General features: G+C 45.5%; 1 protein-coding gene across 1 annotated transcript in view; it reads left to right on the top strand.

The window, feature by feature from the left end:
• The window catches only part of HEATR9 (HEAT repeat containing 9), a 55,040-nt gene that overhangs the window by 3,078 nt on the left and 28,935 nt on the right, over positions 1–23,027 (top strand). The window contains exons 3-6 of the mRNA XM_087708255.1: positions 5,048–5,144; positions 7,287–7,343; positions 15,781–15,837; positions 22,284–22,344. Of these exons, the coding sequence (XP_087564381.1) occupies positions 5,048–5,144; positions 7,287–7,343; positions 15,781–15,837; positions 22,284–22,344 (272 nt within the window). The remainder of the gene's footprint in view (positions 1–5,047; positions 5,145–7,286; positions 7,344–15,780; positions 15,838–22,283; positions 22,345–23,027) is intronic.

Raw genomic sequence — 23,027 nt, 5'->3', positions numbered from 1 at the left:
TTTTGTGCATGCGTGTGTGTGTGTGTGTTTGAGTGAGCGAGGGATCCAGTAAGGGAACTGCGCCTATTTAGGAAAGAAGGTAAATTATTGCAAACATGATCAATCGAAGATAAGTATGGGGACAGGTTGGGCAGTAGAGAGAAAGTGATAAAAGAGTGGGAGAGAGGAAGAAAAAAAGAGGGAAGAGAGACAGAAAGAGACAGAGAAGGACAGAGAAAGTGACAGAAGAGTGGGAAAGAAGGAGAGAGAAAGAGAGACAAAGAGAAAGAGGGTGAAAGAGACAGAAAGAGACAAAGAGGAGAGAGAAGGGAGAAGGAGAGAGAAAGTGACAGAAGAATGGAAAAGAGGGAGAGAGAAGAGAGACAAAGAGAAAGAGGATGAGAGAGACAGAGAGAGAAGAGAGGAAGAGGAAAGAGTAAGAGAGAACATCTCATTTCAACCCTGAGGTGCAAATATTCTCTTTGGTAATTTTATTTGTCCATTTACTATCCAATACTCTCATTCCTCCTTAAGTTCATCAAGAATTCCCTTCTTTTTATTGAATTTATCACAATACCATGAGAACAACTTTTTCAGCATAGCTTTACAGCTATTTAAAATATATAGTAATTTAGGTCAGGTTTTCAGAACATTAGTCTATTTATAAGTCACTAAGTGCAAAGAAACAGATTCAGAAAGTTGGCTTCCCTTTTTGTAATTGCCTATTGCCTGCTTAATTTTCTACCTACATTTTTGATAACTGATATTCACTGTTGACCCAAGAAGCCCATCGCAGAAAGAAACCCTCCATATGAACTTTGTTTGGTTCCCATGGAATGAAGTTGGTCTTTTTCTCAACCATACAGTAGCACATTCTTTCTAAGGAGGATATAATCAAGATAGTCCATAATTGCCTACCAATCTAACAGTATGGCGATTGACAATCTCTTTATATTTCAACTCTAACTCTTTCAGTCTTAAAGGTTTGGTGAGGAGAAATCCAAAAATTCTTTTAAAGAGGAAAAAAAATGCTTGCACAATTGCACCCATTGAGACATGTATATATACACAACACACAGAGAAACAAACTTAACTAAGTGCTAAGTCTGCCCACTAACTAACTAACTAACTAACTAACTAACTAACTAACTAACTAACTAACTATCTAACTAACTAACTAACTCCCTCCCTCTCTCCCTCCCTCCCTCCCTCCCTCCCTCTCTCTCTTAAAGAGAGGGAGAGAGAGAGAGAGAAAGAGAGAGAGAGAGAATCCCTCCTTCCTTCAGCCCAACACTCTTGCTGGCATCCCGGACAGATGAGAGGGACTGCAGAGGGTCTCCTCGAGTCTAGGGCAGCGAGTCATTCGATGGGAAAGCTGCCTCTTGGAAGGAATGACCAGGATTGGCTCTCGCTTCATCTCTCCTGCTTCGTCTCTCCTGCCTCTTTGCTTCTCCGTTCAGTCTTTGGGTGGCAGATTGAAAGCGGAAGCCAATCCGGGTCATTCCTTCCAAGAGGCATGTTTCCCATTGAATGACTCGCTGCCCTAGACTCGAGGAGACCCTCTGCAGTCCTTCTTGTCTGGCCGGGATGCCAGCGAGAGTGTTGGGCTGAAGGAAGGAGGGATACACACGCTCACGCTCTCCCTCCCTCCCTCCCCTCCTCCTCCTCCCTCCCTTCCTCTCTCTCTCTCAAATGGCAAATCCGAGCAGCCGCTGCTGGGAGCCAGTCCCATGCCTTCTCCCAACCCCCACACCCTTCCTCTCAGCTACTTCCTGCCTTGTGATTGCTGTCTCCAGGCTGGCTCTCCCCTCCTATTATCGTGGAAGGCGTCTCACAAAAAACACTGGGCGGCAGTTGGAAACTGCTGCACGGTGTTTTGATGCCACGTGCGCGGCTGCTCACCCGCGCACCTTAGAGGGAACAGTGGTCCCAGGGCCATGTGATCTCCTTTTGCAAATTTCTGATAAGTGAGGTCTATGGGGAAGCCAGATTCAGTTAGCAACCATGTTACTAACTTAACAACTGCAGTGATTCATGGCAAGAAAACTCATAAAATATGGCAAAATTCACTTAACAAATGTTTCACTTAGCAATGGACATTCTGGGCTCAGTTGTGGTCCTACGTTGAGGTCTACCTATAGTGGGCGCATTGCAGTCCCATTAGTTCTGAAAGGTGTCTGGTTAGGAAAAACAGCTTCAGATAATAATATATCCCTTTTTTCCAGAATGCTCAGCTAAAGGGCACATTTTTATTTTTAGTAAAGGTAAAGGTTCCTCTCGCACATATTTGCTAGTCATTCCCAACTCTAGGCTCATCTCTGTTTCAAAGCCAAAGAGCCAGCGCTGTCTGAAGACGTCTCTGTGGTCATGTGGCCGGCATCACTAAACGCCAAAGCCGCACAGAATGCTGTTAACTTCCCACCAAAGGTGGTCCCTGTTTTTCTACTTGCATTTTTAATGTGCTTTCAAACTGCTAGGTTGGCAGAAAAACTGGGACAAGTAATGGGAGCTCACTCTGTTATGCGGCGCTAGGGATTCAAACCGCCGAACTGCCGATCATTCTGATCAACAAGTTAGCCACTGACCCACCGCGTCCCTTTTTAAAAAATTCTATTTTTACTTGGAAGCATACAAAAATCTATACTTTCACCCCAAATTTTGATTCAGAAGTCACATGTTTCTAGAGAATCCAGTAAGTGGTGCTACAGGATGTATTACAGAGACCATTAAAAAAAAAACCTAGAGAACTCAGATTGTTGTCCCATTCTGGGAGTTAATAGCCTATCTTTTCAGGGTATGCAGATTGATCTGCCTGCATAAGATCCACCTCACTGATTTCATCCATGTTTGCATTCAATGGACCTCTCGGTCTTGAATGACAATGGGCTACTCACATGCAGATCAGATCATATATGCTGCTGATGGAGCACTTTCATTACCGCTTTTATTGTTTTTCAGGACACGAGAGGTCAGAATAATCTGAGGACACTACAGTTAGGATTAATTTATTCAATGTCCCTTCAATTGACAATGGGACACTTTCTCCCCAGGCAGAGTATAATTTTTTTGGAATGATGTGGCTCTCTTTGGGTGGTGGAAATACAACCAAATGGTTTAAAATGGAATCATATGTCTGGGATTATGGAGAAAACACAAATGGCATCAGGCATGATAATCCTCTTATCTTCGCTACCGGTTCGGGACCGGGAGCACGCGGGCGGGGTGCTCCTGCGCAGAGCATCTGTGATGATATCTAGGTGGGTGGGCAGAGTCTCCTGCAGCCACAGCTGCTAGTGGTTTGCCCGAACCAGGGCGAACTGGAAGAATACCACCTCTGAATGGCATGGAGAGAAACATATTTGTGCCAAGTTCTACGTTCATTTAGGTGGTGGTCTTAACTTCGTTGGCTGTGGAATATTACTCCATTCTTAGTCCTGATTAAAATAATAATACTTCCATTAACTGCAGTGGAAAGGAGAAAATGATGGGGAACGGATGCCAGACACAAGAACACTGATGACTGTTGGGTCCACATTGTACTAGCTGAGGGTTGTATTTGAGGTAACTTGGTGCCTAACTAGAACGTGTTATCCTGGGTACATACGTTTCATGAAATAGGTTACCTCTTGGTGGAGAATACAAATCTCCCAGCTATTAACTACTCAGGAAACAACATTATTGCTTTCCATTCCTGGTTCTGATGTATTAGAAAAGACCTGATCTTGCCTGCAAAATCCAGACAAACCACTAGATGGCAATACAGAGATATTGAAAACTCCAATTCTTTGCTGCCATATGTGGCCATATAGCAGAGACGTGGGACAGAGAATTATTGTGCAACATATCCCAAATGTCTTGGGACTGCAATGTCAGTAGTTCTTGGCCATTTCACATAGCTTGTAATCCCAGGAATTGCCACTTCCTCTCTAAATCACTGATTCCCAACTTGTGATCTAGAGATCTCTGGTGGCCTATGTGAGTACTGCAGGTGGTCTCTGCTAAACATTCCAAAATGATTTTAAGGAATGATACAGATGTCTTCAATGTATGACCACAATTGAGCCTGGAATTGTGGCTGTGGTATGTTGTGGTCATTAGGTGGATCAACTTGATTTTATGATTGTTTTTGCTATGGTCATTAAGTGAGTCCCTGCAGTCGTTTAGTGAACAACATGGTTATTAAGGCATATTCAGCATATCCAATGGGCATTTTTTGACGTATAAGAAAAGTGTGGTCACATGACTTTGGGACATTGCAACCTGTTGGAAATGAAAGCCAGTAGCCAAGCACCCAAAATGCCGTCACTTGACTCTGTGTGTCCACAGGTGCAGTATGGATGAGTTTTGAATTCTGTCATAACTTCAACTTGTCATTAAATGATCAGTTATTAAGAAAGACTACATAGCCAATATCTCCTAGAACCGTGATGGCGGATCTATGGCCTGCATGCCACATGGAGCCATATTTGCTGGCATGCCAGCAGTCAGCTCTGGCACGCATGTGTGTGCTAGCCAGCTGATTTTCACCCTCTCCAGGCTTCAGGAAAGCCTCCAGAGCCTGGGGAGTGGTAGTGCACGGATGCATGGGGTGGTGGTGTTCACATTCAGATGCGCAGATGGGCAGGGAGGATTGAACTTGTGTGCCTGCACAATTTTGGAACGCCATAAGAAAAAGGTTCACCATCACTGTCCTAGAATATTAAGACATTGACTTTCTGACCTGAAATCTCAAAATATTTCCAGAAGAAAAGTGACATTCATAACATTTGGCAGTCTAGCACAATTGTAGACCTATATAAAAAAAGACAATTATATTTAATTCATTTAACTTTTAAAACACAATTTTAAAGATGCCTGATGCTTGTGCAGAGATCTTTGTAGAATGTAATGGATGATCCTCCCTAAAAGAAAACAAAGGAAAATACGAAGTCAAGTGCTCCATGGCTTAATGATATATGCTAAAGTTCCATTTCTTAGAATACATTTTCCCCTTAAAAATACCTTTACAAGACACAGAAATTATTTTTTTTAAAGAAAATATTTAATGATGTCTTCTTTTTTCATCTAGGTCTCAGTTTTTACTCTCCAAGTTTATCAAGTCAGCAGTTCTTAAAAAAAAGGAGATCTACATTTGGGATGAAACGTTTAAACCAGAAAGGATCAAGGTTAGGGAAAAAAATCTGATAGCAAAGCATTTTTCAAGAATATTAGGTTTCCTTACTGTAGGCCATATTTTCCAAGCTGACACATTCCACATTTGTCAAGCCAAAAGACAAATGATCTTCAGCTAATATGGCCATATCAGTTAACTTCAATCCATGACAAGTGAAGAACATCAGGTTGGGAAAAGTCTTGGTGTAAAACCTATGTAGTGTAGTAATTTAAAATGTCGGATTAGGAGTGGGGAGACCCAGTTCCAATCCTCTCTTAGTAGCTGGGTGAGGTTGGCCTAACTACATTCTCTCATCCTAGACTGGAACTTTGAAAAACATCCCAAAATAAGATAATGGTGAATCACTTCTAAAAATATGGCCAAGGAAGTTCATGGAGTTGTTATATAGTCAACAGGAGCGCAGACTGACTCAAAACATTAAAAAAACAAAGAAACAGGTGACCTCCAGTCTAAATGACCATGAGAACTTTCTTGAAATGGTTGCATGGTTAGGCATTGCTCTGGTTAAGAAGTCCTTGGAGCAACTTCCTCTTTAAAGCTACTAGATGTTGGCTGCAAAAATAGAAATGACCCTGAGATGGCAAGAAAAGAGAATAATTTCAAAAAACATATGGGTTATTATTGTGATCAGAAATAGAAGATCCACAATAGGAGGGACAATTTTTCGTTTCTGGTAGTCATGTGTTAAAGTGATATGCTTGTGGCATGAAATCTTTGAAGAGACACCATATTATTACTAATCAAATGAATCGAATGCTTCTCAGTGCTGTGTTTACTGCACTTATTTGCAGGACTAAATCATAAGCTTAAAAATAAAGAACATATTATTTAATCGTAGCAGCCAAAAATAATAATTATGCAACATTGGAAAACTTTAGATAACATAACAATTGGGTCAGTGGTGGGTTGCCAATTTTGTCACAATCAGTTTGGGCATGCTCACGTGCGTGCAACACTTCTGCACAGAAGCACCTGGGCGGGTGGGCGGAGCCTTCTACCGCCACCACTACCTGTTTGGCCAATCCGGACTGAACTGGCAGCAACCCACCTCTGAATTGTGTTAACAAGGCTTTTTCAATTTGCTAGATCAGGAAAAATCATAGGCAAAGTTAAATTTATATGACATCAGAGGCAGGAGCCACAATTTTATGAAATTTGGATGGATTTTATGGTTTTTCTCAATAGCAAGAGAGTATAATCTGGCATACCTTATACATAGTATATGGCAAATTCACATATGTGCAGTACCAGTGGTGGGTTTCAAAATTTTTTAGAACCTCTTCTGTAGGTGTGGCTTGCTTTGTGAGAGTGACTTGCCGGCCATGTAACCGGGTGGGAGCAGCTTGCCAGCCATGTGACCGGATGGGCGTGGCCAACTTGTAAAATGTGGTGAAACTCACTTAACAATGCTCTTGCTTAGCAACCAAAATGTTGGCTCAGAAACTCTGGCATTTGAAGCACCTAAGTCTTAAAGCTATCAAGTTACAAGACCTTTGCACCCCTAACTCTTTAGGAAAAAAAAACCCCAGGGGTGTTCAAACTTGACAGCTTTAAGACTTGTGGACTTCAACTCCCAGAATTCCTCCTCTCGCTCTTCATCTTGATGTGATGTGCGGATGGGCGGGGGGAGGGAGCTGGAACCGGTTCTAAATGGCACTGTAGATTTGTGGAATCTCTTCTATAGAAGAGGTTAAAACTGGCAGGAACCCACCCCTGGTGCAGTACCTACGTACTCTTTATTCTCATTGTAGTAGATTATTTTTTGTGCTTTCTATATTTTTTCTTTCCCCCTCCCTCTATATTTTGGATTTGTAGTTGCCTATAAAATGTAAACCAACATTTGCTACCATCTCATGATGATCTGGTTGTTTACAGCCAAGAGCCGGTAGCTGTTGCAGATTTATCATATTGTTGCCATATGCAAACTGAGATAGAAAAGGAATGCTTGTGAGTTCTTCTGCAAAGGAGAATTTGAAGATTTTTAACTTAGAAAAAGAACAATATGGAGGTTTTCTCTCTCTCATAACATAGCCAGGATGAGAGATTTTCCCCATCGTCTCCTTTCCTTTTTAAAATATTTGCATTTGATTGATTGATGGGTGGATGTGTTGATTGATTGATTGATTGATTGCAGGTTCTCATAAAGTCCTTGGAATCTCCTGTGGAACTTGAACAACTGTATGCAGCTCAGGTAAAAAAAAAAGCATTAGATACAATCTTTATTAAGAGGGAAAGTTTATGGATGCCTGGAAGTCATACTGCAGTGAAGTCCCTTGGCTGGAAGTGAACTATTTTCCATAAAGAAATAATATGGTTTTAAGATTTAAATCCAAAAATCCCTCAGATATATATGACACAGATATAATCACACACTCCCGCTGGCTATAACACGTTAGTTAACATGGAAGTTATTTATTGGAAACTATTTATTAGAAACTAACTATGCAAGAATCCAGAAGGGCCACTAAAAGGTAATAAAAGAATGCAGAATGCTCTTAATCTTTGTTGGCATCTTGTGGTATATAGAGTTTTACAGCCAAGTTCTGGCAGACTGACCTTCCCTCCTGCCCTCCCTCTTTCTTTTTGACTGTAGGAATCTGACTTTGTTCCAAAGCTATTAATAAGGAGCATAAAGTTGATGTAGGTTAGGAACTGGCCATTTTTATTTATTTTTTATTTGTCTTCACATGGAGGCTATCTGGTGCTCTTGAACAATGGCCCTCCATCTTGTAGCAGCCCGACACCTTATGGGATCTTGCTTGAGAATGCTGAAATATAATAACTTCTTAGGTAAGGTGTTACTATTTTTGTGCTTGATTTCCCTCAATCCTGTGATATTTGGTAACCTTGCAGGATTTCAGTTATGTTTTCCTAATCATTAAAAAAAAATTGATCTGGGAGCAAAATGTAACGGGGTGCTGCTTTTAGACTTCCTATCATTTGTGGGTGTTCTCTATGTAATACAGGTAGTCCTCGACTTATAACAGTTCATTTAGGGACCATTTAAAGCAAAGGTGTCAAACCCGATCCTATTGTGGACCCTATCAGGATTTTGTCTGCACTTGGGGGCATGAGGGGCGTGGCCTGGTTGTCATGGCCAACTGGGTGAGCATGGCTGGGGTGGGTCAGGGCCAGGGCAACATGGGCTAGTTCCTCGCCATCACCGGGATGGCCCCACGGGGCAACTCTGGGCCTATCGCGGGCTGGATCCAAATCCGGATCATATGACGCATCTAGTTTAGAGTTACAATGGCCCTGAAGAAAGTGACTTATGACTATTTTTCACACTTACGAAAACTGCAGCATCTCCATAGTCACGTGATGAAAATTAAATTGCTTGGCAACGGATTCATATTTATGACAGTTGCAGTGTCCTGGGGTCCTGTGAACAGCTTTTGTGACCTTCTGATTCCACTGTTCCCGCCACGCAGTCAGAACACATGCATGGGAAGGAGGCATCTTTAAAGGTCAAAAAATAGCCTAAATTAGAAACAATCCCTGAAGAATTTCCCCTCTCCCAATGGGAAAAGGACAAATCTGGCCTTTGCAGAACGCTGTGATCAAAGATAGGAGTCAAATCCCAGGTTCTGGGAGATGGGGAAAAGAGTCAATGTTGCTTTGGCAATACTTTTCTTAGCTTCAGATTTTAAACAGGATGTCTGATTTGTACAGCACTGTAAATGAATGACAGGCAGAGTTCTGCGTGGTTATTATCTGGTTTTCATTGCTGGCAGGAGAAACTTGTGGAAGCATTCAGTGCAGCCGTTTCTTCAACAGCAAAAAGGCATCCAGAACTGACCTCAGAATGGGCTTTTCCTGCTCCTAGGCGAGAGGGCCACTGGGAAAGAAAGAGTCCACGCCTGAAACAGAGAAACAGGGTTAAGACAATTTGTGTGGCCAGGTTTGGCTAAGAATGAAATAAAACAAAGGAAGGATGAGGAGACTATCACGTCAAGGATCTTAATATCAGGCGCAAAGAATCAGGACCACTCACAAGGCTGCAGCATAGAAAATGTATTCAAACCCATACATAGGAATCTGGTCAGCTAAAGTTGGATGCTGAATGGGCACCAGATAAGGGTCAACGGAATTATAGGAGCAGCTGGACTTGAAACGCATGTTGGAATGCAATGATTCTAAACTGATGATGCCCTTAACGTAAAGAGCCGAGGTGGCGCAGTGGTTAAATGCAGCACTGCAGTCTACTTCAGCTGACTGCAGTTCTGCAGTTCGGCTGTTCAAATCTCACCGGCTCAGGGTTGACTCAGCCTTCCATCCTTCCGAGGTGGATAAAATGAGGACCCGGATTGTTGTTGGGGGCAATATGCTGACTCTGTAAACCGCTTAGAGAGGGCTGAAAGCCCTTTGAAGCGGTATATAAGTCTAACTGCTATTGCTATTGCTATTAACTCTGCTCCCAGCTCTGTCTGCTCTTCTCCTACATTTAAATATTGTTTTCCAGAATCCAGAAAGAACATGACAGATTTTTTTTCCTTTACAAATTTCAAACAGCTGGTTTTATTGTAGAAATATTGCTGGAAGGGAACAGTTTAACTTACAATTTATGTTTCTTTCTGACATCTAATTCAGAGATGAAGTATTGAAACTGGACATCAAAACAATTGTATTATCCCGAACAAACAGACTCTGTTAAATATTTATTTTATATACCATTTTACTTATTTATAGCAAGGTGGTTTGATGGTTTCAGGCTTATAATGCTATTTGCTATATAGTACGTGACCTGTGCAATCAAATTATAATAATTTGTAGCCTATGTTTGTTTTGCACGAGCTGCTATAGATTTCCACCCACTCAAATCTTGATTAATCACTCATTATTTTTATGCTTGCTTCTTTTAATTTGGGATATTTGTAAGTTATGTAAGTGAGTGTATTAAAGAGAGAAAAAAGAAAAGGGGGAAAAAAGGCTGACCTCACATTCTGTTCCCCTGGAGGCTCTTTTTTGCTCAGTAGCAACTTGCTTTGATGAGTGCTCTGCTCAGTTCATATTAGGGATAAAATTGAGTGCTGAAGGTCTGTTGTCAGAAGAGACAGAAAAATACAGACTAATCAAGGTCAGTTAAGTGCAGGTCTTTTCATAGCCTTTTTGGAGATGAATCTTTAAGCTTGTGGCATGTTTAAAAGCCTCCCCACTCCAAATAAAAAAAAACCTACACCCTTCCTTGAAATTTTTTCGCTTAGCCTGAGTGAAATTCTGTAGGAACTGGAAGCAGCTGTCATGGGCTTGTCTTTTTGAGGAGCCTGGAAGCATCTTTGGGACCATTTCTGTGGTCCCACAATTTTCTGCATTCAAGAGCTTAGTCAGTTTTGGGTGAGTTGTGAGTTGCAGGTGTCCCAACAATGGAGGATTTTAAGAAGAGATTGGACCACCATTTGTCTGGAATGGGGTAGAGCGGTGATGGCGAACCTATGGTATGCGTGCCAGAGGTAGCACACAGCGCCCTCTCTATGGGCATGTGAGCTGTCGCCCCTGTTTAGCTCCACCATGCTCATGGGGTGTGGGGCATGCAAGGGGCTGTGAGGGGGCAGGGACGTGCGGGGGGGTCATATGCAGATGCACAGGGTGCAGGCAGGGGCGGGGCGCATGTGGGGCCACACACAGATTGCATTTTGAGGGTCCACGCCAATGGTGGGATTCAAATAATTTAACAACCGGTTCTCTGTCTTAATGACCAGCTGGGTAGGCGAGGCTTAGTGGTCATGTGACTGTGTAGGCGTGGCCAACTCTACATTACTCAGGTCGATGGGCACTTTGCCTTAACTGTTACAATATAATAAGGGTTAACTGGCGAGGCAGTTTCTGTAAGCAGGGCAATAAAGATTAAGCTAGAAACAACCCAGAATGTTTCCTTCCTGCCTTCCTTACAGGATTAGCCCTATAAAGCGGAAACAAACCAAAAGAAGATTTATTCCAACAACCGGTTCTCTGAACCTCTTAGAAAGTTAAGAACCGGTTCTCCCGAATAGGTGCATACTGGCTGAATCCCACCACTGGTCCGCGCGCACACGCTTTGGGCACTTGGTCTGGAAAAGGTTAGCCATCACTGGTATAGAGCTTCCTGCTTGAGCAGGGGGTTGAACTAGAAGACCTCCAAGGTTCATTCCAACCTTGTTATTCTGTTATTCTGTCAACAGCAAAACTAGTTTGTTTTTTTCAGTTCAGCATTGAATTCCGGTCAGTGAGGAAAACTCTGTTTTCCTCACTGACCGGAAGTTTTCCTCATCTGCTAGCTCCTGGATTCAGGCCTATCTCTGCAGCCCCCAGATAACTTTCATTTAAAACATTTTAAGGAGAGGGGACTTTTGTTTCAAGGCAATAGATGGAAAACCACCACCACAACACAACAGCCAAGCTGCTGAGGTAAAGGGGGAAGAGGATCCATCTAGTGATGGGAGTCAGCTGGTTTGCACCAGTTCAGGCAAACCTAAGGTGACCAGACGTCCCACTTTCGGCAGGACAGTCACGATTTTTAATAATTTGACCCGTGTCCTGGGGCATTTTTAAAAAGTCCCGATTTTTGTAGAAAGGGTGCCCCGCCCCTTTTTTGGCTCCACCACATGGCTTCCTCTTGCAAATATTTTCACTCATTTTTCCAGGTCTATCTTGTCTATAGACTAGTGGCTGTGCGCCGGGAGGGCGGCCTGCAGGGCTGGAGGCTGCGCGGTGGCTGTGCGCTGCCGAGCACTAGCAGGAGTCACGGGGCGGGCTGACTGAGCGGCCTTGCACGCAGCTCGCCTTGCCGCCCGATGGAGGCTGCCCGGCTGCTTTCCCTCCACCCTCCCCTTTTTCCTCCCCTTCCTCCTCCTCCTCCTTGCTGAGATCTGGATGCCCGACGTGCTTTACTTTCCTCCGCGTTCGGCCCTTTTGCGCAGAGCCGCAAGATTATGAGCAATGCGGGGTTGCTATGCTAAGGGTGCCCAGTCCCAACTGGCAACTGCTGCTGTTGCTGCCGCAGGGACCCAACGGCACCTGATCCATGCAGCAGTGTCTGGCTCTGCTCCTGGCTGCAGGCCCCTGCTGCGTCTAGCACGTCTTTAACAGCAAGCGGGTTGCCCGTCCGGCTCGTTACTGCTGCCCCTCCATGGCCGGGTCATTCCAAACGTGCACAACCCAGAGCTCCCCGCGCCTAGCTGCGTGGCACACACGCGCGGGCATTCAAGGAATCCGGCGTTTTTTTTAAAAAAAAATCCCGATCAACCCGATTGCTCCAGCTCTTCCCGCCTGGATGCCCGCCGCCCAGGAGTTGCCTGAAGCCTTGCAGCCCACCCAGGGCGAGTCGGCCGCGGTGCAGCCGGTGGTGGCAGGAAGGCTTCAGTCAGCTCCTGGGCGGTGGGTGTCCGGGCATGAAGAGCTGGCGAGGGGGTGGCAGTGGCATCTTCGGTGGTGGAGCAGAGTCGCAGCAGCGCCAGCAGCCGGGCAGCCTCCATCGGGCAGATGGAGATTAGAAGCGGGGCAGCTGCTGGGCCTTTGGCTGCTCCTAGCTCCCGTGCCACTTGTTGGCTGCCCTTTGCTGCCCTTGCATTGGAGACGGCCGGGATGCTGGCGTTTGCAGAGGATCTGGAACCTTTAAAAAAATTGAGCGATCGGGTTGATCGGGATTTTTTTTTTAAAAACCCACCAGATTCCTTGAATGCCCGCACGTGTGTGCAACGCAGCTAGGCAGGGGGAGCTCCGCTTGGGATGACCTGGCTATGGAGGGGCAGTGGCAGCAAGCCAGGCAGGCAACACGCTTGCTGATGAAGACGCGCTGGACGCAGCAGGGGCCTGCAGCCGGGAGCAGACCCAGCCACTGCTGCAGGGATCGGGTGCCGCTGGGTCCCTGCGGCAGCAGCAGCAGCAGTTCCCAGTTGGGACCGGGCGCCCTTAGCGTAGCAACCCCGCATTGCTTGTAATCTTGAGGCTCCATGCGAAAGGGCCGAACGCAGAGGAAAGGAAGGCGCGTCAGGCATCCAGATTGCAGCAAGGAGGAGGAGGAGGAAGGGGAGGAAAAAGGTGAGGATGGAGGGAAGCAGGCAGAAGCAGCCGCAGCAGCAACAACCATGCTTCCCGGGGTGGGTATGTTCGGCACCAGCCTGACCGCCCGGGTCATCATCCCGCTTCTAAAGGATGAGGGCTTCACGGTCAAGGCGCTCTGGGGCCACACTCAGGAAGAGGTGGAAGAACTGGCCAAGGAGATGAGCGTCCCCTTCTACACCAGCCGGATAGACGAGGTCCTGCTGCACTAGGATGTGGATTTGGTCTGCATCAACCTGCCGCCTCCCCTCACCAGGCAAATCGCAGTGAAAACTCTGGGTAAGTCTCCGCGGAGAGCTTGGCGGGCAGCTGGCTGGACTTCCAAGAGGTGGGGGGGAGAAGGAGGCCGTGGAAGAAGCGGCAGCGCCTTGAAATGGAAAAAGGCCTGAATTCCCCCCCAATGGTGTCCCGCTTTATGGCTTCCTGCGCATGTGCAGGACCTGGATGGCTGCCTGGCTTCTCGCTCGATAGAAGCCGGCGAGACGAAAGAAGATCTTAGAAGAGCCTCTGGAGTCCGTGACAATTCTGACATAAGGTCCTGGAAGGGCTGAATTTTGCGGATCGAGTGGGGACTGGCATTTGAACATCAGCCGTCTCCGGTCGCTTTCCTAGCTGTGGATTCGCCGAGGCCTGGAACTGGAACTGGAACTGCTGCGTGGCGCAGAGGAGAGATGGCGCCGCCGCTCTGTTGAACGCTGCGTTTTAAATCTTGGACGCTTGCCTTTGATTCTATCTGAGCGGCTGCCTTTCCAACTGGAGTTGAACTCTGTTTTTTGATTTCATCTATGTGGTGAGCAGTGAGCTGGGGGGATTGGGAGATCTGTTCGTTTGACACCATCTGGAACGGAGTTCTGTGGGATCGGCAGATTCGGCGGCTGGCTGCGTGTACCACCGCCGTGGCCGTACCCCCTCCCCACCCCCCATTGCCTTGCTCGCCCTTTACTGCCTCTCCTCTCACCCCTCTCCTCTCGCCCCTGCGCCCCTGTTGGGTTCCAGTGACCCTGAGTGATCGTGCTGCTCGGAGCGGAGAAGATGGCTGGAGTCCAGGCCAATCAGTGAGCGGTAGGCTGGGCTGGCTTACATTTTTAGAAATAGATGGGGGAACTAACGAGCGAGCTAGCGGCAGCTGATGGGCGGGGGAGCCAGCGAGTCCCAAAATAAAGTGGGGTTTTTTGAGAACCGGGCGGGACGCGGGAAAAATGATGCAAAGTCGTGCCTGTCCCACCAGATGCGGGACGTATGGTCACCCTACAGATAAATGCAGAGGCCGCGCAGAGAATCTGGGAGGACAAAAATCAGGCCTTCTGGAAGTTTGAAAACGGGCCTGTTTTTGGATTCTGGAAGGTCTCTGGAGCCCAGGGGAGGCCATTTTCACCATCCTGGAGGATCAGGGAAAGGCTCTGGAGCCTGGGAAGGACAAAAACGCCCCCCCCCACTTGCCATGGTGCAGGAGGCCAAGTAGGTCATGCCTACCATGTCCATGCCCAACCGGTAACTGGACAGAGAACCGGTTGCTAACATTTTAGAATCCCACCACTGGATCCAGCTCTCTTCAGTGTTACTTACCCTGTTCTCTGCCTGGATTGCTATGTACCCAGGAAGAGTTGCAAACAGATGGCAGCAATTAAAAACTGCTTGGTTTGTTATATCCTCTAAATTAGGTCCTCTACTTTTGCTTCTGAAGCAACAAGATAGAACTACTGTGGAAAATGCTTAATAGAAAACGTTGATGGCATGCTATTCTTCCAATTTCACTGGGATGTAGTGGTTTCTGAACAGAACCAAAAGAATGGTACATCTGTAGCCAGCTAGATTCTTCCTATAGCTGTCACTCAGATTTCTTTTCAAATGAACAGAGAAATGCGTTCTTTTTAATTATTATTATTTTTATTTACAAACATACAAAATACAGAACTTAGACATACACAACATTCACATAGCACATTGGAACTTCCTGTTCCTTCTAATAGCAGTTTCAAATCAGTACAATTCTCCTTATGTTATTTCCCCTTCTAATATATTTCATTTGCGTTTCACCATTTTTAACCCTTTTATTTTACTCATCTGATATATTGGGTGATTACCTCTAATAAGTTTAAACTCTCGAGTACACACACACACACACACACACACACACACAAACGTCAATTCTCCTTAACTTCTATTTTTGAGTTTTATTGTCTTCTTTCGTTGATCCTTGTTTCTTTCCTCCATCCACTTACACCATTTCCCCCATATCTGATAATATTCTGTTTCTTCTTTTCCCTGGATTTCTTTTGTTATTTTTTTCATTTCTGTAGCCACCTTCCTACAGCCATCACTCAGATTTCTTTTCAAATGAACAGAGAAATGCATTCTATAGGCGTTGTAATGTAATTGGGGATGCTCTTACACTTTTGTGTAAAATGGGCGGGGGGGGGGGAGGTAGTTTTATTACTCCAGGCATAGCAGCTGATTTGGAAAAAAACTCACTGATTGCATTTCCCCCCCTCCTTTAGTCAGTTGGAGAGGCCCCTTTGATTGGCTCATTGGATGTCCATGTTTCAAGGCTGTAGTATTTAACTTCTAACTTTTATGGCTGGTCTTCCTAGGCTCTTGGACAACTTGGGACTGCTGAAGAATCTGTTATATCTGCACTTTATAATATTGTAAGTATGTGGATTCCTCATACTTATGGAGTTACCTAAGCTTGCATTCCCTCCTTTCTTTGGATTGTTTACTTGTATGGTTGATGGCTAGGAACAATGGGAACTGTAGTCTGGTATTGTTGATCCACAATTCTCTAGCATTTGTGATGAGCAGCACTTTTCAAGCTCTGAGGCCATGTTGCAAAGCTCTCATAAAAGGCTATCATAGTGGGAGGAATATGGCTTGTCCATTCACAGAATGATGCCCGTTGCCAGCCACAAAATATCCTTTTACAAAAAGGCAAATTTATCAGGATGCCCCAGTGTGCTCTCCACTATCAAATCCAGCTATCAGGTTGCTCCCAAGCACTTTAACTTTGTAGTTGTTATGATTAGTCAGATCCAAGTAAAGTACAATAGTGAGTTATATTTTTATTTTCTAAAAATGCTTCCATTACACTTAAGTGGTCCTTGAAGCAGGGCAGGGAATAAAGGATGATGATTGGGGCATGCAAAGCTCCCATTTCTTCTCTTTTTGAAATGAGAAAAAAATCTTTTTAAAAGGGCTTTTCAACCATGGCAACTTTAAGACCTATGGATGTCAACCGGTAGTAACTTGGTGGCCTTGGTCACTGTAACTGGCAGGGACCCATGCCTGCCACGCCCCCAAACCGGTTCTCCTCCTCCGGCGGCACCATCCTGATTTTTGGTTCTGTGCATGCGCAGAAATATTTTCTCTGAAAAAATTTAATTTTTTTCCTTTTCTAACCTTTTATGCATGCACAGAACTTTTTAGCTGCAAATGCGTACATGCACGAAGCAAAAAAAAAAAAATTGCATGCTGAACCGGCAGCAATACCAGTAGCAACCCACTCCTGCTAACCAGCATATTAAAGTTGACAAGTCTTAAAGTTGCCAAGGTTGGAAACCCTGCTTTAAAATGTTTTGAAAAAGCTGGAAGCCTGCTAGGCATCAAGGAAGTCCAAGGAACTGTTAGAATGTGTCCATTAGTGGAGCAGGACAGACAGAGTACCTTGCCTTGCTATTGACCCTGGTTGCTGTGGAGAAGGATGAAGGAAAGGAGGGACAGTGGCAGCTCCGCATTTTTGAAAATATCTAGTTAGGTCCTCAACTGTCTGACATAAACACCAATAATGGCAAGGCCTTCACAGTAAATTGGCATGTATGTAACAGTGTGACCATTACAGGATCAAATATAGCATTTCTCATTATTATGGGCTGTATCAAGATACAGATTTCTCCTTTTAGATTTTGTCCTGAGGGGGTGGTAATTTAATACCTAACCCGCAGACCCCTTCCACTGCAGGAATAGATCATTACAACAGGATGCCACCAGCAACATGCCCTCATCTATCTGATTGAGGAATTCTTAGTGTTCCTGCCAAGGACTTCTCCCTTTGACTCAGTCCTCCAAAACTCCGAAAGAAAGTGGCTTAGATTTTTCCTAGCCAAAATTAACAATATGGAATTTAACAAACAGTGTGTATGGAGCAGTGGGGGTTACAACCGGTATGCCCTGGTATGGGCGTACCAGTGCCCACCTGACAGACTGTGCTCCTTACTGGTATTTGAGGTTTTCGGGGCTTCTGTACATGGAGCGTACGGCGCCTGTGCAATGCTCTGCCGAGCAGCTGGAATGTTGTGGAGGCATCGCAGAGCGTCGCAGGCAGTAAGTATACATGTGCACGATGTGCGCATTCATGTGGTGGACGCCCGGCCCCATTGCACCGTACTGGTTGCAATGGGATCTGGAATCAACCACTGGTCTGGAGATGGCTCCAAGGAAGGGGCAAGTACAAAACCTTGGAACTTGTATTGTGGCAACACAATATTTCATCATTTTGACATTACTGTGTTTGAAAATAGATACTTATGTTTGTGCTGCCCTTTAAACCAGGGGTTAAATCCATCAGGTTCTGACAGGTTCTGGAGAACCGGTAGCGTAAATTTTGAGTAGTTTGGAGAACCGGCAAATGCCACCACTTGCTGGCCTCAGAGTGGGGTGCAAATGGAGATTTTGCAGTATCCTTCTCCTGCCACGCCCACCAAGCCACACCACATTCACCAAGCCATGCCCACAGAACCGGTAGTAAAAACATTTGAATTTCACCACTGCTTTAAAGTGGGAAAGATTTTAATGAAAAGCTCATTTAGGAAACTTTATAATAAGGCCTCTCTTTAAATATAGAAAGAAGAAATAAAGGCAATAACATACACAATTTCAAATAAAACCTTGGCTTTGCTGAACTAGTTTCTTACAATTAACTGCTTGAATAAGGTTCTGGATTTCAGAACCTATTCAGGGTTCATTGCAAAAAATAAAAACAGAGAAAGATCATTGCAAGGATGTCATCTAATAAGCTCTCATTTCTTCTTCTGACCTTGATTGTCAATGTTACAGAACTAGAAGGATAATTGAAGGCCAGCCCTTTCCAGGAGTTTGACGGTTACTTCCCCAATTCCAGCAAATGTCCTGAGGCTTGCTGGTAAATCAGAAAACCCTCTAGGCTGAATTCACTTTTCTACTGACCTTTGCTTGGAAGATAAAAACCAAAGCTAATTTTAACTACTTTTACATTGGATAAAAAGGATTTAGTGATTTAGTGATTTATTGACATTTGTAGGCCGCCCTTTTCCCTGAGGGGACTCAGGGCGGCTCACATAAATCAGGGAAGGGGAAATGCAGACAATAACAAAGACACATATAATAAAAACAGTAACCAACATGCATTCATCATTCGGGAGGGGCAAATATCTTCATCCCCAGGCCTGACGGGCTAGCCAGTTCTTCAAGGCTGTGCGGAAGGCCTGGACGGTGGTGAGGGCACGAATCTCCACGGGGAGCTCGTTCCAAAGGGTCGGGGCAACTACTGAGAAGGCCCTCCTCCTTGTAGTTGCCAGCCGACACTGGCTGGCCGATGGAATACGGAGGAGGCCCAATCTGTGTGATCTTATTGGTCGCAGGGAGGTAATTGGCAGAAGGCGGTCTCTCAAGTATCCAGATCCACTACCATGTAGGGCTTTATGGGTGATTAACAGCACCTTGAAGCGCATCCGGAAGTCGACAGGTAGCCAGCGCAGCTCGCGGAGGATAGGTGTAATGTGGGTGAACCGGGGTGCACCCACGATCGCTCGCGCGGCCGCGTTCTGCACCAGCTGAAGACGCCGGATGCTCTTCAAGGGCAGCCCCATGTAGAGCACATTGCAGTATTCCAGCCTAGAGGTCACGAGGGCCCGAGTGACTGTTGTGAGTGCCTCCCGATTCAGGTAGGGTCGCAACTGGCGCACCAGGCGAACCTGGGCGAATGCCCCCCTAGCCACAGCCGTCAAATGATGGTCGAACGATAGCTGTGGATCTAGGAGGACTCCTAAGTTGCGAACCCTCTCTGAGGGGTATAGAGTTTGACCCCCCAGCCTGAGAGATGGAATATTGGTGGAATCCTTGGGAGGGAAACACAACAGCCACTCGGTCTTTTCTGGGTTGAGCACAAGCTTGTTAGCCTTCATCCAGTCCATAACCGCCTCCAGACCCCGGCTCATCACATCTGCCGCTTCATTGAGTTGGCACGGGGCGGACAGATACAGTTGAGTATCGTCCGCATATTGATGGTATCTGATCCCGTGCCTGCGGATGATCTCTCCCAGCGGTTTCATGTAGATGTTGAATAGTAGGGGGGATAAGACCGAACCCTGAGGCACCCCATATGTTAGGGGCCTAGGGGACGATCTCTGCCCCCCCACTAACACCGACTGCGACCTGTCTGAGAGGTAGGAAGAGAACCACCGTAACACGGTGCCTCCCACTCCCACCCCCCGCAGTCGTCGCAGAAGGATACCATGGTCGATGGTATCGAAAGCCGCTGAGAGGTCAAGGAGAACCAGGATGGAGGGGAATCCTCCATCTCTGGCTCTCCAGAGATCATCCGTCAATGCGACCAAAGCGGTTTCTGTGCTGTAGCCGGGTCTGAAGCCTGACTGGAAGGGGTCGAGATAGTTTGCTTCCTCCAAGGACCGCTGGAGCTGAAAGGCCACCACCTTCTCAACAACCTTCCCAAGGAAGGGAAGGTTGGAGACTGGACGATAGTTATTAAGGACAGCTGGATCCAAAGATGGCTTCTTTAGGAGGGGTCTCACCACCGCCGCTTTCAGTGCGGCGGGGAAGTTCCCCTCCCGAAGAGAGGCGGTCACGACCGCCTGGATCCAGCCTCGTGTCACCTCACTGCTGCTGGTAACCAGCCATGAGGGACACGGGTCCAGTACGCAGGTGGAGGCACTCACAGCCCTCATGGCCTTGTCCACATCCCCGGGGGTAACATCCTGAAACTCAACCCAGAGATGTTCCATTTGATCCTCTTGTGCCTCGGCTGGAACTGCAGGGGTGGAGTCCAAGTCCGACCGAAACCGAGCAATTTTGTCCGCTAGGAGTGAGGCCTTTTGCATTAACAGAAACATGAACACATGGTCAGGTTAGTCTTTTCTTCCTGTGCAGGCGCTCTATTTGAAAATTTAGGGGTTAGCTATACACCTGACCTATTCCACTAAGGAATAACTGATTGATTGGAAGGCACAAAATAGGGAGATGTATTTATGAAGGAAGAAAAAATCAGTTTCTATGCAAAAGGGGTGACAGGAGAGTCTCAAATTTGCACTCTGGGACAAAGTTTGAGAACAATACAAAAATGGAACATTGACATCTCTTCAAATAAGATTCCATATTAGAAGAAATATTTCCATGGGTTTCTGAAGTTTTAATAAATGAGCCCTGAAGTTTATTGTTTAATAGCCGATAACCCGGCGTTGCCCGGGTATTTATTTATAGGGGGAAAATGTCCGGACCAAATAATTTCTAATGTTGGATTTTCCTCCTTACCAGAAGGAGCCCCCTTGTGGAGTACTGTGAAGCCCTTACCATGACAACTCCACTGCATTGTATAGTAGAAGCCAGTACAGCAGTATGGCACAACAGGCTGTATCTTAACAGAACACACATAACGAAGGGTGTTAGGGATGTCTTACCCCCACAGTATTTTTCTTCAGAGAGTAAGTCATCTGTGTACCAAGTTTGGTTGAAATTGCTCAAGGCATTCTAGAGTTAGGCTGGAACACACCCATACAGTCATATATATATATATATATAGTGGCTGCACTACTACTACATCAGTGGTGGGTTTCAAAAAATTTTGGAACCTCTTCTGTAGGTGTGGCCTGCTTTCCGGGTCCACTGGTGGAACCTCTTCTAACCAGTTTGGTAGATTTGACAAACCGGTTCTACCGAATAGGTGCGAACTGGTAGGAACCCACCTCTGTACTACATACATATATACATACATACATACATACATACATACATACATACATACATACATACATACATACATACATACAGTTAACACAGTTTTAAAAAAACATCTGAAGTAACTAAAAATGAAATTATCAATAAAACTAGACCATAGGTTTGGCTCAGTTCCACATTCTGTGACTCACAATCTGCCATAAATCATTAAATGTATTTGTTTCCAAAACCTCACTATGAGGCTCACAGTAAGAAAGCAAACCCCGCTCCCTCCAAACTTTCTTGCCTTTGTATTTTAATTTTGTCTTTTTAAAAAACTCCATCCCTCTCCACACATATAATGTGTAGACCCAGGAAATAAAGTACAAGACAAATGAATTGCAGAACCCAGCTTAATTTTCCATAATGCCTCTGGGTCTCAGTATGGAGCCCAGAGGCATTATTGGAAATTTTTTGTCACATATTAAGGATCACACCACGAGTCACACAGCTAGTGGTGAAGAAGACACTCACCTGCTATTCAGAAGGTTAAGAGTTCAATCCTAGGTAGTGGCAGATGTTTTTCTCCTACGGCGCAAAGAAAAAAAGATCTGCTGAAAACTCCATGTGGCGTCAGGAAGGGCATCTGGCCAGTAAATGCTCAGTTATAAAAGATCTCACCAGTTGCCATATTTGGTATAGGTAGTCCTCGTTTATTGACTGCTTTGTATAGAAACTGTTTGCACTAATGATGGTGATGGAAAAGTAACTTCGCAACTAGTCCTTGCGTTTACCATCTCTCTAGGTCTGTAAAGCAAAGGAAAGCTGAAGTAAGATCATCAAACACACAACTGCAGTTTTACTTAGCAACTGCTTCACTTAAAAATTTAATTACTGGTCCCAACTATGGTCACTAAACAAGGACTACCACTATAGGTGTTTTGCTCTTAGATTACAACTGCAAGAGCCCAGGAAAGCCTGGTTTTATAACGAAAATATAAAATGTCTTGAGGTATTGATCATTATTTGCCCCTTGTGTACCTATTCTGCTCTTATACTCCACAATAATCATGCTGGCCTGCAATGAGTGAATTTGAATCCTTCCCAGTCCTTTGTTTCTAAGGTGTTTATGGAGGATTTCTTTTTAATCTTTTATCAATATTTATGTTCTCAGGTTCGAGAATGTGACAATACCCCTTTGCAGTATGAAGCAGCTCGATCTCTGGTTTTGCTTGGTGAGTGACTTTTCTTGAATTGAATTGAATTGAATTTATTATATTTCTATGCCGCCCTTTTCCCCGAAGGGGACTCAGGGCGGCTCACAACCCAAGTCAAGGGGGGGGGGTACAAATAAGGAAAAAAAACCACGAACAAAACAATACCACAATTTAAAAACACACAACAACCATACCATTCGAGGGGGGACAAAAGCTCATTAGCCCCAGGCCTGTCGGAACAGCCAGGTTTTAAGGGCTTTGCGGAAGGCCTGGAGGGTGGTGCGGGTTTGAATCTCCACGGGGAGCTCGTTCCAGAGGGCCGGAGCAGCCACAGAGAAGGCCCTCCTCTGAGTGGTCGCCAGTCGGCATTGGCCAGTGGATGGAATTTGGAGGAGGCCTAATCTGTGGGATCTAATAGGTCTATTGGAGGTAATTGGCAGCAGGCGGTCTCTCAAGTACCCAGGTCCAATACCATGAAGGGCTTTATAAGTGACGACTAGCGCCTTGAAGCGTATCCGAAGACCAATAGGCAGCCAGTGCAGCTCGTGGAGGATAGGTGTAACGTGGGTGTACCGAGGTGCACCCACAATCGCTTGCCCGGCTGCATTCTGGACAAGCTGAAGTCTCCGAATGCTCTTCAAGGGCTGCCCCATGTAGAGCACAAATCTTCTCAAATCATGGTGATTGGTTGGGGCTGCTGA

The sequence above is a fragment of the Thamnophis sirtalis genome, unplaced genomic scaffold (genome assembly GCF_051295495.1).
Source record: "Thamnophis sirtalis isolate CommonGarterSnake01/CBP01778 unplaced genomic scaffold, rThaSir2_p1.2 scaffold_3, whole genome shotgun sequence".
Lineage (NCBI taxonomy): Eukaryota > Metazoa > Chordata > Lepidosauria > Squamata > Natricidae > Thamnophis > Thamnophis sirtalis.
Note: the sequence above shows the minus strand (reverse complement) of the source record. Positions and strands in the feature narration are given on the sequence as shown.